This window comes from Nannospalax galili, unplaced genomic scaffold (genome assembly GCF_000622305.1).
Source record: "Nannospalax galili isolate Female #2095 unplaced genomic scaffold, S.galili_v1.0 scaffold1321, whole genome shotgun sequence".
NCBI classification, from domain to species: Eukaryota; Metazoa; Chordata; class Mammalia; order Rodentia; family Spalacidae; genus Nannospalax; species Nannospalax galili.
In genome coordinates, this window is record NW_008344566.1 from 79362 (window position 1) to 97353 (window position 17992).

The following is a 17992-nucleotide window of genomic DNA, read 5'->3' on the forward strand; positions in this document are numbered from 1 at the left end:
TCATATCCGAGAGCCATAAGCAACATAGGATTATGCAACTTGCCCAAGGACAGTGTTTCCTGACCAAGCCAAGACTACTTTCAGCTCTTCCAATCCAATACACAAATGTGGACACTTATTAATGGGCTTTTGACCATTGCTGAGATTCTATGACTCTGTGACTCTAGGGTTCTATAATTCTAAGCCAAAGCACAACAATGCCAGTGTCCTGGACAGCATCAGTCTAGACATGGACTAGACTGGAGTACCAACTGCATCACTTTCTTCCATTTCAAAAGACCAACTATACCATCATGGATTCAGATACTGTGCACAGCCCTGTATTTCTGGTGTTTCCTCCAGAGGTCACTGGTCCAGAATATCAGTCAACAGAACTTCTAGCCACAGCCTATGATACCCAAAGCAAACTGCAGAAATTCATTATTAAAAAGTTGAAGATCTTAGGGGTAAGTAAAATTGGTCTCTCTATACTCTACTTAATGGGAGGAGAAAAAGAATAAAGAGAACTATTGGGGGCACACGTTTTAAGACAGAGGCTACTCTAACTTTTATTTCCACTCAGTTCAGGAATTATGGATTATATTTCTACATTAATTATGTACAAGAATCTGTGAACAGGAAAATATTAAAAAAATACAATAAATAAAATCAAAGTTCCTAGGCTTTCAAAAGCCACAGTCTCCAAACTGACCATTGAGATTTTTGCAATATTTTATTATTTTTATTTTATGTGTATGATTGTTTTCTCTGCATGTATGTAAGTATACTTTGTGTGTGCAATGCCCCAGAGAGGCCATAAAAGGGTGTAGGATCCCCTGGAACTAGAGTTACAGACAGTTGATAGCCACTATGTAAGAGCTGGGTATCAAACCCAGGTCCTCTGGAAGAACAGAAAGTGTGCTTAACTACTGAGCCATCCCTCCAGGCCCTTTAAAAAATATATTTTATCATTTTTGATTTTTAAAAAATTATTTTGTTTACAATTTTTAGAGATTTTTCTAGTTAGTTTCAGAGATGGAAAGGAAAAAAGGAATCAAGTCAGAAGGCCAGACTTTCTATTTTAGCTTACTGAAACTATGGTTTTATATCTTCCCAACAAAGCTCAGAACTCACAGGTTTACATAACATAAACATATTTGTACTTATATATGTGTATGAATATAGAGATTCTTTGTAGAATATCCTCTTAATACTGTAAATACTCATCTCTCCAACCAACTACTCACGCATTCCACAAATACTAAGTCCTACCTCAAGATGAAGTGCTACAGGCAATCAGTGGATGCTGAGGAGGGGAGAATCAGTTTTCTCCAGGGATGAGCTCTCTGTGAGGTAATCTAACCCCAAGTGGGCAGCCCTAAACACATGAGCACCACTGAATGAATTCGGTGCATTATACGGACAATAATAATCAAAGAAGAGGGTCTGGAGAGATGGCTCAGTGGTTAAGAGCACTGGCTGCTCTTGCAAAGGACACAGATTCGGTTCTCAGCACCCACATGGAGGCTAACAATCATCCCTAACTCCAGTTCTAGGGGATCTGATGCTGTCTTCAACATGCTGTCTTCTGACCTCCACAGACATTGCATGCACGGGTGCACTAACACGCAGGCAAAACACACACATAAAATAAGAAATAAGTGAATCTCAAAAAATCAAAGAAGAGGACAAAAAATTGTGAGAGAGTGGGGTGGGGGCATGGGAGGAGTTAGAGGGGGACTGTAAGGTTGGAAACCATGAAAATGCAATACTCATGTATGAAACGCTCAAAGAATTATGAAATAATTTATATTTATAATCTATCTTATATAAAATTATATCTTAAAAAGAGTTAGGACTAAAAAATATTAAGAATCAGCCTACAGGTCCCTGAAATTATGGTGTGCCCATACAATAGAGCACAGTTCTGCAGTAAAAGAAATGTGCTAACAAGCCCAGAGGAAGCACGGAGAACGTATATGCACACTCGTAAGTGAAAGAAGCCAGCGGGTGGTGGAGGGATATCTCTACATAGCCATTAACATCGGGGAGAAACACAAAAGGCATGAAACAAGCATCCCAACGTTGCCCGCGGCAGCAAAAACGGGGCAAAGCTCAAATATGTCCAATCTCTTAAATATAGTTAATAGAAAAATTAGCTTCTTAGGGAATGATGTGATCAAGGAATGAGAAAAAAAATTTAAATAGAGGATGACCTGAAGACTCGGGACCCAAGATGATGACAGTGTCAACAACAGAGGCAGAGAAGACAGAAAATCAGGCTTAAAAGGGAAGAGGAGCTGATTTCAGGCAGTAGTGGGACGTCCGAATGGGGTTATTCATCTAGATGTGATGAAAATGCACAGCCCTTAAGTCTCAAGCACTGAAGACTTACGCCCAGCCAAAGAATTAAGCTGAAAACAGACCGCAGAAGACGTGAGCTCCCCCTGTCAAACCCCCTGCCTACTGCTGCAGGACATCAAGAGGCGCATCGGAGGCATGGCACGGGAAGAATGGAGAATAAAAGCCCGTGAGGAATATCCTGGGCCTGGAAACCGGACAGTACTTTCAGCAGTCTCCAAAGACAGGTCATCTCCAGGTTCCGTCACTTAAAATTCTGAACTCCTCAAGCATTCACATGTACACGCTGAAGAGCTGGAGAGCTTATGTAGACAAATTTCCCAGCCACACCTGGAGATGCCGGCCAAGTACTACAGAATAGGCCCACCGTTTCCACTAGTATCAACCAGCTGACCCTGAGGTCAGGCAAGGACGCTGGTTTAGATGCATTTCCCTTTTACCAAGCATCAGATGGAAGGATCAAGAAAATACCAGAGAACAATGCTAATGTATCTCTCAATTCTCATCAATGAAGATCCCTCATGCAATGGGGAGGCAATGAACACAAAGGGCCACAAACAGCCAACGTGTGGAGAATAAGAGTCTGCAGAGTGTGGGTCCTTGGACAGGACTCCTATATTAAACTTCACCCACCCTGGGCTCAGGGACCATTGAGGAAGAAGGGGCAGAAAGCTTGTAAGAGCCAGGAGAGGAGGTGCATGACCATATGGAAATAGTCTTGCAAGTCAGGACCCTGCTCATATGAACCTACATCAATGGTGTCAGTATCCACAAGACCCATGCAAACTCAAGCAAATCAAAACCCAGCATAGAACTGGGAAAATGGGCAGCAGACCCAAATCTTAGCAGAAAAACTATTGGGAAGGTGATTACTGCTGGGTGAGGAAGAGCTGATCTTCTTTAAAGGGAGTGACTCTAGATAGGCTGACTAGACCCCAGTGGATGAACTTGCACTGAGGGACCTCCGGGACACTAACTTGACTTGGTAGGCCTTAACACAAAAGACAGAATTCATGAAATCCAGTGGGGGGGCTATGGGAGGGTGCTGAAGAGGAAGGGGGTATAAAGATGATAAAGGTGTTCTGTATGAAACATACAAAAATTCAGTAAAAATATACAAAAACATACCCAGGAACATCTTAAAGGGACTTCCTTTATCCTTCCCTTATTTATAAGAGAGGGTACCTGCCAAAGCTTTTAAAGGAAAATTTAAATAGAATGGCTCCCACTCCTTGGATCCCTCCTCACCAACTTTTTCTTTTTTCCTTTATTTGCAGACTACCCAGATCCTGTTTGGAATTATGAACTTTTCTTTTGGAGTTGTTTTCCTTTTTACCTTGGTAAACCCATATCCCAGGTTTCCTTTTATATTCATTTCAGGATATCCATTTTGGGGCTCTGCTTTGGTAAGTATAGCACATTGAGTTCAATTAGAGTCATGTAAACCAGGCAGGATGTCAGTGAATTCATTGTAGTTAAGAAATGAGCTAGATTTGAGTATAACATTTTATAAAAAATACAACATAACGGTTATCCTTGTGACAAGTATTTCTCTGCTTCAATGAGTCACCAGAGTTGTTGGTATCCCATTTTGGGGTCTTGAAATTTCTTAGAGAATAATCTGTTGGAGTTTTGTACTGTTTATTTGTCCATTAATTCATCCCAAATTATTTATGTCTTTTAAACTGTATCCTCAGAGCAAGACAACGATCTAGATTTTAGTACAATGAAGCTCCTTCGGTGGACTTTCAGACTAGCAAGAAAGCAAGCATGCATAGATCCTGTCAAGGCAACATGACAAACAGCCTTGCATAGGTCTAAGAAGTGCATTAAAGTAGGCACAAACAAGCAATTACTCTGTAAAAAGTGAGGGAGCAGGGAAGGCTCCTCACAGTGCCTTCTGAATCACACAGAGATGTTTATTTAATCACATAACACAATCCTATAAATCTTCTAAATCAATAAGCCTTATTTTAGCCCCTACTTAACACCAGGGGATGGGCAGGGTGTGGGGATTCTATAGAATGCAGACCCTGGTCTCAATTCCTCAGGTGAGTGGAGAGTCAATAGGGTGTGACAAGTATTAATAGAGGACACAGAAGCTGCTTCTACAAGAATGGCACCTAAATGTAAGGGTACATTGTCTGGACCCATTTCCAGCTTGATCAAGTCTTAAAAGGTTGAGAAGATGTTTAATTCAGTGAAGAAAATACAAGAGAACAGAAACAGGATGTCTGGTTATAAAGCTCAGGAGGCCTTAATGCCTGCGGATGGAGAAATGTGAACAAAGCATTTGCTGCTCTGTGAACTGCGAGAGTTTAGCATGGGAATGAGAAGAGGGAATGTGGCTAGAAGGGGAAGGCTAGAAATTTAAACACAGCGAAGCTGAACTCAGAGTTGAAGTTTCTGCTAAACAACAATGGTACTGCCCTCCACCCACCTCTGTGAAAATTCCTGTCTGTTTTTCTCTCACAATTGCCAGTCTGAATTCTACCCCATGTTCCCATCCAACAGATCTTGCTGGACTATATCAAGAAGACTTATGATCTTAGAGGTTGTAAACTGACACTAGTGTCATGATATCAAATGAAGTTATAGTAACAACAACAGAAAAATGAATGAGAAAACAAAAGCCTAGTGAGGTTAAAAAATTCTCATGTTCGAACAAGTGGCTCAAGCTAAGGCAGACTTCCAGTCCAGTCTTTTGTCCACTGTGCATTTGTACACCATCACTCAAGGCGACCCAACTCCTCACTTCCCTGAGTTTTCTGTGAAGCAGGGAGACAGGAAAGGAATGTGCAGAGACCTGGCCTGAGAACAATTCCTAATATCAGCTAATCATACCCAGCATTAAGATATTTATTCTCTTTTACAGTTCATTAATTCTGGAGCCTTTCTAATTGCATTGGGAAGAAAAAATACAGACACTCTGGTGAGTAGTATTTCTACCTTATTAAAAATACTATAATTGTTTTAAAAAATCACCTTTAAAAACCAATTTGGAAAAAAAAAAACCAATTTGGAAAATATTCATAGAATCAGAAGCCATTAGTAGCAGAAGACTGTTTCTGGGTTTTCGTGTGTGAGTTTCATGTTATAGGTGAGGACATTGAGGCACAGAATAGTCAGATGACTTATCCAAGGCCTCCAGTCAGTTAATGGTGGAATATTCAGGTCTCAGTCCCCCAGTCACGTACCCATTCCTTCTTTCCATATGTATTTATGTAGCCTACTACATAACTAAGCACTTTGACAGGTTCTGGTTTGACTCAGGAAAAGTACAGTGTAGACACCCTGATTAACTCATAAGTGAAATCTACAAATAAAGAATATATTTCTAATCAATGTAATTTTGTAACTTGAAGATTACTTAGAGGTAGAATATTCTATCTCACTCAGGGAAACAAAGACATTAGACATTAATTAATACATTAATTAATAAATCAATAAATGATTTGCATCAAAGAACATCCTAAAATTCTGTGATTTTAAATTGTTTTACATTATTCATTAAGGAGATGGAGTGCATGTATGTGCCTTGTTGTACATGTGGAGGTCAGAGGACAATTTACAGGAATCAGTTCTCTGCTTTCACCATGTGGGACCCTAGGTTCTCAGGGTTCGTGATAGGAAACTACCTGCCGAGCCACCTCACTAGTCCTAAAACTTTGTAATTTCGCTAAGACATAAAAATGACAGAGATGGGGCTGGAGAGATGGTTCAGTGATTAAGAGCACTGGCCGCTCTTGCAGAGGACCCAGGTAAGGTTCCTAACTCCTATAAGGCAGTTCACAACTGTTAGTAGCTCCAGTTCCAGGGGATCTGATGCGCTCTTTTGGCCTCTGCAGGCATTGTACACTAATGGTGCACTTATATACATGCAGGCAAAATACTCATACACTTATGTGTATTAATAAAAATAAAAAATGCAAACAATTAAATTTTTTTAAATGTCAGAGAAACTTAGTGTTTAGTTAAACACAATCCTAAATGAAAGTTTAAATAAGAGCAGGCCATTTGCCAGAGCCTTGGGGGACACAGCACAGCTCCCTCTGTGTTACTCCTTGCCCCATGTGTTCTTCCCCCCGTTTGAATGGAAGCTGACTTAGACACAGAATGTGAAAGATAACAAACTCACCGAAGGTTCATTGGATTCCCTCCATCTGGGGATGAAGGCCTGAAGCTAGAAGAAAATAACAAAGCAAAAAGAAGTGGGGGCTGAAGAGATGACTCAGCAGTTCGGCTGTTCTTCCAGAGGACTCGGGTTTGGTGCCCAGCACCCACATGACAGTTAACAGCCATCCATAACTCCAGGGAATCTGACGCCTTCTTCTGACTTCTGCGGGCATTGCACAATACCAACATGGGTGCACTTACACACATGCAGACAATACACTCATACAGATAAAATAAAAATGATTTAAAAACAAAAGAAAAAGAAGTGATTTATATAAGATCACACTGCCGTTTCTTGGTGCTGTGACAAATCCTATTCTCTAGTACCCACTGATCACCCCTGCTCTGTCTATAGCTCAAGGAAGGCCTAAGTCTCAGTTATGTTTTGATTCTATTTTAGATGAAGATGAGTCAAGCAATGAACTTACTTAGTGCCCTGGGAGCAACAGCTGGGATCATTCTTCTCATATTTGGCTTCCTTCTAGATGAAGAATTTATCTGTGGCTATTCTCCGGAAGGTATTCCATGTGGTGGTATTACTGTTTTGTTCATTGTAAGTACCTGTGTTGTTTCTAAAGCATGAAACAGATGTTTAAACAAAAAGACTTACTAGCACCCAGTAAGCACCATCCAGATGGTGTTATGGATGATTACCGGTTTCCTTTCATTCAGGGAATTCACTGAGTCCACAATATTTGGCCAACATTCTATCAGGCATTGTGGATTAGGACAATAAATACATTATAACTTATAAAAGATACAAAACATATTTGTAAATAAGGATGATATAATATCAAGTGGTATGCTAAGAGATAATGAGGTGTGACAGCATGTTCATGGTTCCTACTTCCACATGTGCATCACAACTGTGAGCATTTTGGGCTTTTGATTTGGTTTTAGTATTTAGGTTTCTGATAAAGTATGATAGATTGAAAACAGTTATCTCTGTTCTCTTCAAAATACGACTAAAATTGATGTAAAATAATGTAGAAGGTATGATTGCATGTGGAGAGAAAGAGTACTGACTGGTCCTACAGAAGATCCGGATTTGATTCCCAGCACACACATGGTGCTAACAACCATTGGTAACTCCAGGCCCTGGGGATCCGATGCCCTCTTCTGGCCTCTGCAGGCATTGCACAACGCAGGTGCACTTATACACATGCAGACAATACACTCAAACACATAAAATAAAAACAATAAAATTTAAAAAATAAACTGATTATGAGAGCACATGGAAGAGAGAGAAATAAAGGACCAGGGTTGATTCAAGGTAGGGCCCTACCTTAATTGATATAATGACCTGGGCCCTTAATAGGCCTCTCTCCTCTTTAGGTAAGAACAGCAAGAATAAGTACCCTGCCCCAAAGATGCAGAGAAGACTGGTTGAATAAAATAAAGAAAAAAGTACTCAGGAATTGTAGCCACAGACCAAACCTCTGTCTTCTTCCCACTCCTCAGTACCCCGACCCCTGGGATTTTAACCTTTGGTCAGCATCAACTCTCTAATCTAAGGGTGTTCAAGGCTTGAATTGGGTCTTGCCATTTGACACCCCTAGCACCAGAGGCTGTCTGAGGATAAATAGCAACAACCTCAAGAAGCCTCTACAAATTTTTCCATTGGAAATTGCCAACTCACACTGAAAGCACGAATAAAAAGAAATGGCTATACGACTGACAGTCACCAGCAACAAGCTATGTAGGAATCAAACCTAGCAAGAACTTCTGATAGTGGAGAAACTAAAATAAATCTTAAAACCACAATGTTTACTGTACTTTAGGAAAGAAATAATGAACGTGTAAGGGGATGAGCATATTAATTATGCCATTGATGATTACCCAATATATCCATGGATCAGTGCATCTCAATGCACCTCTTAAGTGTGTACAAATATGCATCAATCCAAAGTTAAAGAAAATAAATGTAAACTTTAGCATAGGTGCAGGAAATAGGAAAACATAAAAAGTAAAAGAGAAGGTTTGTTTTAAAATGAATGCAGAGTATACATCTTGAATTTAAAGTCAGTCTTTGTATTTGGGGTGAGATTTGTTTCTGTACAACACACATCAGAATGAATGCTATTTCACAGAGAAAGGGAAAGCAGAAGAAAGAGCCAGTGCTATGAACCCTACAGTGGAAAGGTCTAGCATAAACTGGGCTCCAATTATAGACAGAGAGGAAAGACTTAGAAAGAGGAAAATGGTGGTGAGGGGCTCTTAGAGCCAATGAGAAGCATTAGCACACTTTCAAGACAAACTCCAGACACCTGTGCACAGTATAGCAAAAATGGAGACAACAGAGACAAGGAAAATATTAAAAGAAAATCAGACTTTCTCAATTCTTGTTTTATTTATTTTTTATTATGATTATTATGTATGTGATGTGTGTGAGGGAATGTGCAGGCATATATGTGTCAAAGCACATACATGAAAGTCAAAGGACAGCTTTCAGGAATCAGCTCTCTCCTTTACCCTCTGAGCCAACTCACTAGCCCCTCATACTATTTTTTTAAGATAAGTGATTCAAGGGACTGGAGAGATGGCTCAGTGGTTAAGAGCACTGGCTGCTCTTGCAAAGGACCCAGCACTCACATGGCAGCTAACATCTGTAACTCTAGTTCCAGGGGAATCTGATGCCCCTTCTGACCTCTGCAGGCACTGTATGACTTACATACATGCAGGCAATACACTCATACACATAAAATAAAAATAATAAAATATAAATATAGGGAATTCCAATAAGTTACCTCAGGAGAGAGACTAACTGGAAGGAAATGCAGGGAGTGCAGGGGCTCCGCAAACTAAGCTGAAACAATTTTACCATTTGTAAATTCAGACCCAGATGATTCTCTACAGACTGATCCATTTTGGAAATACGACTAATATTTTAGTTCACAAAACTTGACCAACCAAGCCCTGCCTGCGTCACTCTTTGATTAATTTATCACTCGTTTGATAAACTTTAACATTCAGTTTTCCATGCGTGTCTCTGTGTGATAGCTTCTACAAGGAAAGACAGAATGCTGAACACACTCTTTGAACATTTTTAAACTGAAAGATGTAAACTGTGATGTATTTTCATATACTGAACATACCTACACACCAAGCTTTCATTTTCCCATTCTGTCTTTGAGATGAAGTCATTATGTGCAACCAAGATTTAAAGAGTAGAAAATTGGGCTTCGATTCCTTCAGGGCAGAGTCTACATGAATTAACAGAAATTACTCCAAGGACAAGATTTGAGTGCCCTCCTATTTACATGTTATAATTCTTTCTATAACTTCTTTCTATCAGCATGGATTTTGAGGAGTATTTATTTTACACCGGAAGTTACAATCCAACAAAAGTTTATTCATTTTATTGTGCAGTTATTTCAGTTTTCGTGACTGATCATTCTTTCGGGAGTTACTATGATCCTCTACATATCCTTATTTTGTGGAGCCATTTATTCGCTTTCATTTCAACACTTTTATAGTTTCTGTCCCAAGCTTCTCTAGGTTCATCTTGTAGAAACTCTGTCTAGAATCTGCCATTTCTCCATTGAGGCCTTGTTTTTGTTTGCTTGCTTGTTTGTTTTGCATTGGAGAACAGCATCAGATTCCAGCATCTGGTCTGCTGTTGCTATTGGGGTAGCTTTGCTTCTTAGGCTCTCTTGGATGATGTAAGGAAATGTGGGTGTGCAGGGTGATCATGTGATAAACAGCTCATTGTTATTTATTGTAGGCTACACACAGGTTCATACTGATGTCTCCAACACTAACCCATTGCCACATGGATCACTTTAGCCTCACATCAATAACTCCTCATGCTGATAGTGAGAACCTGACCACTTCTGTCCTGGAGAAGTTTACTGATTTTTCCAGTTGCACTGTGTGTGTGCATGGTGGTATCAGAATCATTGATGGATACCAGAGCTGGAAACAATTTCTTCAACTGCAAACAGCAGTGAATGGTTGCTTCTGCTTCCCTTCTTACAGACTCAACTTCCAACCAAACCTGGGTCAGCCCCTTCCTCCCTCACCCTCCCCATGAGTGCACTGCACCTATCTCTCACAGAACTGGATTATTCTTTCAGTCTACTTCGCATTACAGGACTCCCCAGATCACCTAAAAGGATTTTTAAGTGGTGTACTTTTAAAAGTTCACTTTCCCAAACCAATTTATTTCTTTCCTCCGCTTGCTTGTGCTTTTGGTGTTGTAGCTAATGAAATAAAAATAATCCTTTGCCTGACCAAGGTTGTACAGACATATTCTCTACTTCAAAGAATTTTATTGCTTTAGCTCTTACATTTAACTGCTCAACTTTGAGTTTTGTATATGTAAAAAGAGTCGAGTTTCATCCTTTTCTCTGTTATCGAAGCATGTTTTGTTGAAAGACTTTTTGCCTTATTTTATTCCAAGACACACTTGATGAAATTAATTGAGCATAACTGTGTTTATCTATGGATGCTAAACCCTATCTCATTGATTTATATGTCTATTCTTACGGCACAGCCACACTGCTTTGATGACTGTAGTATGTTTTGAAAGCATGGATGCAAGCCCTACAACTTTGTTCTTTGCTTTTCCACACAGTTCTTTCAGAATGGTTTTGGCTATGGAGAGTCCACATATTTCCATATTAATTTTAAGTTCCCCCCATCTATTTAGATAGCATTTTCAAGAGGTGATATTGAACTTGCAGAACATACTGAGGATTATTAACATCTTAACATGTAAAGTTGTCCAACTCACACAGTCTGAAGTATCTCTTCATTTTTTTTTTAGTCATCTCCTTTATTTCATCAGTGGTTTCTATTTTTCATCATACAAACATTGTGCTTCTGTTTTTAAATTGATTCCTAAGTGTTTTATACATTTCAATCTTGCTGTAATTTTTTTACTAATTTCATTGTTGGAATATTCATCGTTAATATAGAGACACAATAGCTTCCTTTGTATTGATATTGAATCCTGTGTTCTCGTTCTCACTTATGTGTTCTCACACATTCTTGGGTTTCTTAGAATTTCTGCATAGAACACCATGCCATCTTGAAAGACAGTTTTACTTACTTGTTTCCTGATCTTTGTACTTTTCTCATTTGGTTGTCCTGGCAAGAACTACTGTCAGCACAATGTTGGATCAAAGTTGCAAAAGCAGGCATCACTGTCTTGTTTCTGAACTTAGGGGGTTTGTAGATGGACTTCGTCAAGCTGGGGATGTTCTTTCTCTTTTCCTGGTTTGTTATCCTTAAATGAATTCAGTCTAATTTTTTTTTCTATATCCACCAAGATATCATGTGACTTTTTTTTATTCTATTGACATGTAGTACGATTGTCTTAAATGAACCATGCATTCCTGGGACAAATTACACCTGGTTCTGGTGTATGCTCCTTTGTACATATCAGCTTGATGGGATTATATCAAGTACTTTGGCATCTACATTCACAGGGAATACTGGCCTGTAACTATGTTGTACTGTGTTTGGTGTGTGGGTCTAGTTTAACACTGGTATTACAGAACAGGCCAACATGGTCAAGGTGACACCATGTTAGTAAGGCTGCCTACAAATCTCCTTGATCCTTGAACTAACAAAGAGGGACCGGCTCTGTGTCGGGGCCTAGCCTATGGTCTGCTTGGCTCTGTGTGCTGTTAGCTGCACACACTCCAAGAATCTTCTGCAGTGATTACAAAAAGCTGAAGTGGTACTTTTAGCCTGGGTTTCTCTCTGTCTCTTTTTCTTCATGTTCCTCTTTTTCTGGACTAGTAATTCTTTCTTTCCCCCCTCTTTCTCTTTCTATTTTGGTCTCCTTTACTATCCTGTCTCTTGGCCTTCTCTCCCTGTCCCTCAACACACCATGTTTGTGCTATGTATTCCCTTGTATTTGATGTGTCTGTGAAATGCAGACTTTACATATATAGTCTATACTCATGATTTTTTCAAAGAAAATAATATGCTATCCTATGCTAGCTGATATAGTTTATGTTCACATGATGCTTCATTAGTTTGATAGTTTGATTCCACAGCATCAGATACACTGCAGAGGTGAGTGAGGGGAAGGTTTTATTACCTGGGCATAGCTACCTCATTATAATCATAAAACCCATCACTGAAATAATACCACAATTCCATTGTTTTTCTTCTGTTGCAGGGGATTTTGATTATGTTGATGATCTTCAGCATTGCTGAACTATTCATTTCTCTGTTTTCCTCAATTCTGGGGTGTCCCTCGGAAGAATGTGAGGACTGCTGTTAAATACCACTGTGCAAATAAAGATGCATTACAATACTGCTCAGAGATGAATGCCGCTTATGAGAAAAAGCTCCCAATTATTTGAAGCAAAAGGAGGGTTACTCAAAAGGGGTGAGGATGGTCTGGGGACATTTTGTGTGATGAAACCTATCCTGCCTCTTGGTAATGCCATCCCTTCCCCCAAGAAGACAATCACCTTGTTGTCATCACCCTGTTGTTCATTATGGCTCTGCATCTCTATAAGCAAAGACAGGAAGCAAAGCTCAAGTTCAGGGGTGACCAGGTCACCTGACTTCCCTTGTTTAAGACAGTCTCCTGATGAGTTCCTTAAGAAACTCAATGCAAGGGCTCCTGCTTCATAAGCAGGAAGATGAGTTGGAAGGAAGAATGGTTTGGCCTGCAAAGTTTACATTGATGGAGCAAGATGGTCAATGTTATAAGCCAATCAACTAGAAGAGTAAAAATACTGTGCTGGTTAGTTTTTATTTACAACTTGACACAAACTAGAGTCACCTGGGAAGAGGGGACCTCAACTGAAGAATTTCCCAGAGCAGATTGGCCTGTGGGAATCTGTGGGGCACTGTCATGATTGATGTGAGAGGGCCAAGCCTACTATGGATACTGCCATCCCTGGGTAGGTGGTCCTGTGCTATATAAAAATGTGGGTGTGCACACCTTTAATCCCAGCACTTGAGAGGCAGAGGCACGTGGATCTCTGTGAGACTGAGGCCAGCCTGGTCTACATAGTGGGTTCCAGGCCACCTGAGGCTACATGGAGACCCTGTCTCAAAAAGACTTTAAAAAAACTGAGCAGGAGAGCTAGCCAGAAAGCAGCAGCATTCCTCCATAGCTCCTGCTCCTGATTCTCACTTTGAGTTCCTGCCCTGACCTCCCTCAGTGATAGATTGTTACCTAGACATGTAAGCCAAATAAACCCTTTCCTCCCCAAGTTACTTTTGGTCATGGTGTTTATCACAGCAACAAAATGCAAACAGGAACAAACACTAAAATCTATAATCAATTAATCAATGAGGACAGATATTTGTTGAGCCACTACCATGCCCCAGACATCACTCTAAATGTTGTGTCTATTGTTCACTTAACCTTACAAGGCTGTGAGGCAAATGATTTGTAACTTCCAAACAAGGAAGCTGAAGCACAGAAAGGGTAAGCGGCTTGTTTAAGATCACAAAGCTCACAAAGACAGAGCCGTATCAATTAGAAGTCTGGGTCCACATCCGAGATCTTAGTCCTTACCCGCCAATCTCTAGCTCTTAAGCTTTCATTGTCTCCGAATCTATTTATACCCTTAAAAATTATTTTAGGGCCCGGTGTGATGACCCAGTCAGTACTCAGGAGGCAGAGGCTAGCAGAGGTCTGCGAGATCAAGGATGTGTCTGGGATGGTGCACATAGAGAGTTCCAGGTCAGCTGGGTTTACAGAATGAGAGACTGTCTCAAAACACAACAACAACAAAAAAATTGAATTATCGTACATAAATATAAATATTTTTCCTAAAATTGCTACATTTTCCAAAACGGTGTGGAGAACAGAACTGGCTAGTGTTTCACAAAACCCCTCAATGGCATGGTTCACAGACTTTGCTGCACATTAAGCACATAGAGGAACGTCTGTATTTCCCAATGCATCTTGGGCAAACACATGCCAATTAAATCAGAGTGAGGAAAGGGCCATGCACTGGTAGATTTTAGAGATTTACAGGGGATTCAAACACAGAGAAAGTTTGGAAGCAAGTGCTTCACAGTGCCCTAAAGGAAGGCAACTAGGTACGTTCCCTAACTCTTGCCTTTAGGCTGTCATGTCTCACCCTCTTTAGCCTGTGGAGTGCAGCATCACAACCTAGCAAAAGTGCTAAATAAGATCTTTCTTTTTAATTACATTTTTATTGAATTTTTGTGCATTTCATACAATACATCTTAATCATGTTTAGACCTCCTCCCCTATCTGGACCCTCTATAGCCTCACCCCCCCACACTGGATTTCATGCATTTGTCATATATGTTAAGGCCTATCAGTCAAGTTTGTATTCCCAGATGTCCTTCAGTGTGAGTTCATCCACTGGCACCTCGTCAGCCTATCTACTGTCACTTCCTTAATGATGATCAACTCTCTCTCACCCAGCAGTGATCAGCTGCCAGTAGTTCCTTGGCTAAGGTTGGGCCCTGCTGCCCATTTCCCCAGGTCTATACTGGGTTTTGCTTGCTTGAGTTTTCATGGGTCTTATGCATGCTGTCACCATTGCTTTAAGTTCATATAAGCCAGTGTTCAGAGACCTGGAAAACTCCTTGTGGTCATCCACCAACCCTGGCTCTTACAGTCTTTCCTCCCCCTTTCCACAATGGTCCCTGAGCCCTGAATAAGATCTTAATGTTGGGGCTGGTTAATAGTTAAGAGTACTTTTTGCTCTTCCAAAGGACCTAAGTTCAGTTCCAGGAACCCACATTGGCTGGCTCACAAGTGCCTGTAACTCCAACTCCAAGGGATTCAGCACATACACACACACGTACACGTACACACACACACACACACACACACACACACACACAATATTTTTTTTCATTTTAAGAAAAAAAAATTTAACGTCTTACACTTAGAGGTTAAGAGCACTTGCTACTCTTGCCTAGAACCTGGGTTTGGTTCCAAGCGCCCACATCAGGCAACTTACGATTGTTTATAATTCCAGTTCCAGGCGATCCAACACCCTCTTCTAGTCTCCACGGCTACCTGCATACACGTGGGGCATATAAACTCACACAAGCATGCACACATAAACAAAGCATTTTTTGGAAAGGTCTTAATGTTATTTTGAAAATAGTTTGGGAGCTCATGGACCCCAAAAGGTCCTTGAGAACCCAAGGAGATTTTTGGTCCTCACTCTATGAACCATTGCATTATAATGCATTGCCTTCCACTGACTGGATCTCTACTGACCGCTACCGATCTTACTTATGCCATCTCAGATGTCATGGCAGCCCTTTGAGGGGGTGTGCTTTTGGTCTCAGACATGAAAGTGAAATTCAAAGCAGCCAACTTTTCTGAGATCACAAAGGGAATCGGTTTAAAAATAGAACTTGAATTAAGGTCCCTAATTCCAAATCTCATTATTTTATGCCAGTTTAGGTATAAGAAGAATCAAATGAGTGAGCTAACAAGCTTTCATTTCCGCTATAATCTAGGAGGAGGAGCCAATGTCTGTAGGTACATGTGTGAAAGTTAAGGATGGGAGAATGCCAGGACCAGACTTAAGTTTTTACTTCCCACGGAGGGAGGTTCTGATGAAAAATGTCTGACATCTGAGTGATGTTCATATATCTGAAGTTACCCCTGACACATAACAATGACGGCTTTTAAGTCAGACTGGCATTTAAATGTCATTTCATCAGGTCCAGACATGTGACTTTAACAGAGTAAATATTGTGGACTTTAAATTCCTAGACCAAAATGTAATAATGCCTACCTAATGATTTGCTGTGAACCTTAAATAGAATCTATAAAGTGATCTCATCAGCACTTGGAACTTAAAAATCACTTGTTAGATGGTAGAGGTTTTCCATTTCTAATGAGGATTTTCTTGCTTTTTAGACATTTCATATTTTATCACTTTCTAGTTGTGTGTTTGGGAACAAGTTATCCCATTTCCTGAGCTTCAGTTTCGGCAGTCACAAATCTGTCTGGGACTGGAGAGATGGCTCAGTGGTTAAGAGCACTGGTTGCTCTTGCAGAGGACCTGGGTTCGATTCCCAGCACCCACATGGAGGCTAACAACCAACTATAACTCCAGCTCCAGGAGATCTAATGTCATCTTTTGACCTCTGTGGGCATTGCATGACACAGGTGCACTCATGTCTATGCAGGTAAAACATTCATGTACATAAAATAAAAATAAATCAAAAAATTTGTTAATCTGTCAGTACTGAATATGTTGTCAGACCTTTTATGCAGGCAGTGGTTGGCATATAAATGGGCATTCAGTGAATGTTACTTTCCTATTAAAAGTATAGAGTGCTCCTTTAGAACAGGAAGAACTCTAAACATGTAAAAATACTTGAATTTACATTAGCCTTACTATTTATTTTAAGTACAACATTGGGATCTTCCAATACACAACCAGATTCTGCTTTCAACTAGATGCTGAGCCTCAGTTCTGAGAGACCTTGTATCTGCTAGACCAGTGCTCTGAAACAAAAGCCCCCTGACAGCAGATAGCTCTGGGTACCCAGGGCTTTGTCAGGCCATTGATATCATGCCATACTTTATTTCCTAAGTCTTGAAAGTGTGCTTGCCCTCACCTACATGGGAAAAAGAGCTGAGCAGAACCTATGCCTCATAACCTTGCAGAAAGCACAGGACCCAGAAACACTTAGCTCTGCTTTCAAAGGACACGGAGACCAGGGACTGAATAAGGAGAAGACACAAGTCATTGATGGAGAATGTGGTTTTCGTGAGAGACAGGACTGGGAGGTAGGGGAATACATAAAAGAAAAATGTGCATCTGGAAAATTCTGACTGAATGAAAGTTGGTATATTTTAATGTAAACTGTCAGCATCTTTCAGAAATGAGAGGACCACTGGATAATGACAAGAGGCTATTTCAAAAAAAAAGTTGTTAACTGTGTAATAATCTCAACAAAATGTCACCAAACATTAAGCAGTAGAAATTGAAGTCTCAAAGATGATACTATTGATATCCCTAATCATTGTGGGAATTTTAATGAACTCAAACACTGGCAGGACACTCAATCCAAATCAGCAATGACAAATCGAAAGTGGACTCCAACCAAATCCAAGCTAATTTAGAGGATTCATATTAAGCTGAAGTTATCTCATTGACAACAAAGATACAGCTTTGTGAGATCTGAGACCTTAAGGGGTAACTGGGATATGGGGGCCCTTCCCCCACAAATGTTAATACTGTTATCATGGGAACTGGCTAGTTATTACAGAAGCGGGCTCCTCATTAGATGGGTCAGCCCCCACCCTCTTTCGTTATAAATGTGGGTTTTCTTTCCCTTCTGCCTTCCTCCCTGTAATATGAGAACATGGAGGCCCTTGCCAGATGTGGGACCCTGGACCCTGGGCTTCCCAGCCCCTTAAACTATAATAAATCTTTATTCTTTATAAAAGCATAAAGTCTCCGATATGCTATTGGAGCAGCACAAAACAGACTAAGACTATATAATGATCACCCCTATCACCCACCAGTTACACACTGCAGCAGAT

At 40.3% G+C, this 17992-nt stretch overlaps 1 protein-coding gene across 1 annotated transcript; it reads left to right on the top strand.

Annotated features, from left to right (window-relative positions):
- Positions 1-293: 293 nt before the first annotated feature.
- Positions 294-12754, top strand: Ms4a5 (membrane spanning 4-domains A5). The gene is made up of 5 exons (XM_008840718.1): positions 294-446; positions 3618-3746; positions 5216-5272; positions 6917-7069; positions 12650-12754. The coding sequence occupies exons 1-5, from the start codon at positions 294-296 to the stop codon at positions 12752-12754; spliced, it is 597 nt and encodes a 198-aa protein (XP_008838940.1).
- The last annotated feature ends 5238 nt before the right edge of the window (positions 12755-17992 follow it).

Bases quoted from the DNA above. Each gene is read 5' to 3' on its own strand.
- Ms4a5 (XM_008840718.1), top strand. From the start codon at position 294: ATGGATTCAGATACTGTGCACAGCCCTGTATTTCTGGTGTTTCCTCCA. The intron at 3,747-5,215 runs GTAAGTATAGCA...TCTCTTTTACAG, and splicing joins CATTTTGGGGCTCTGCTTTG to TTCATTAATTCTGGAGCCTT. The intron at 5,273-6,916 runs GTGAGTAGTATT...ATTCTATTTTAG, and splicing joins GAAAAAATACAGACACTCTG to ATGAAGATGAGTCAAGCAAT.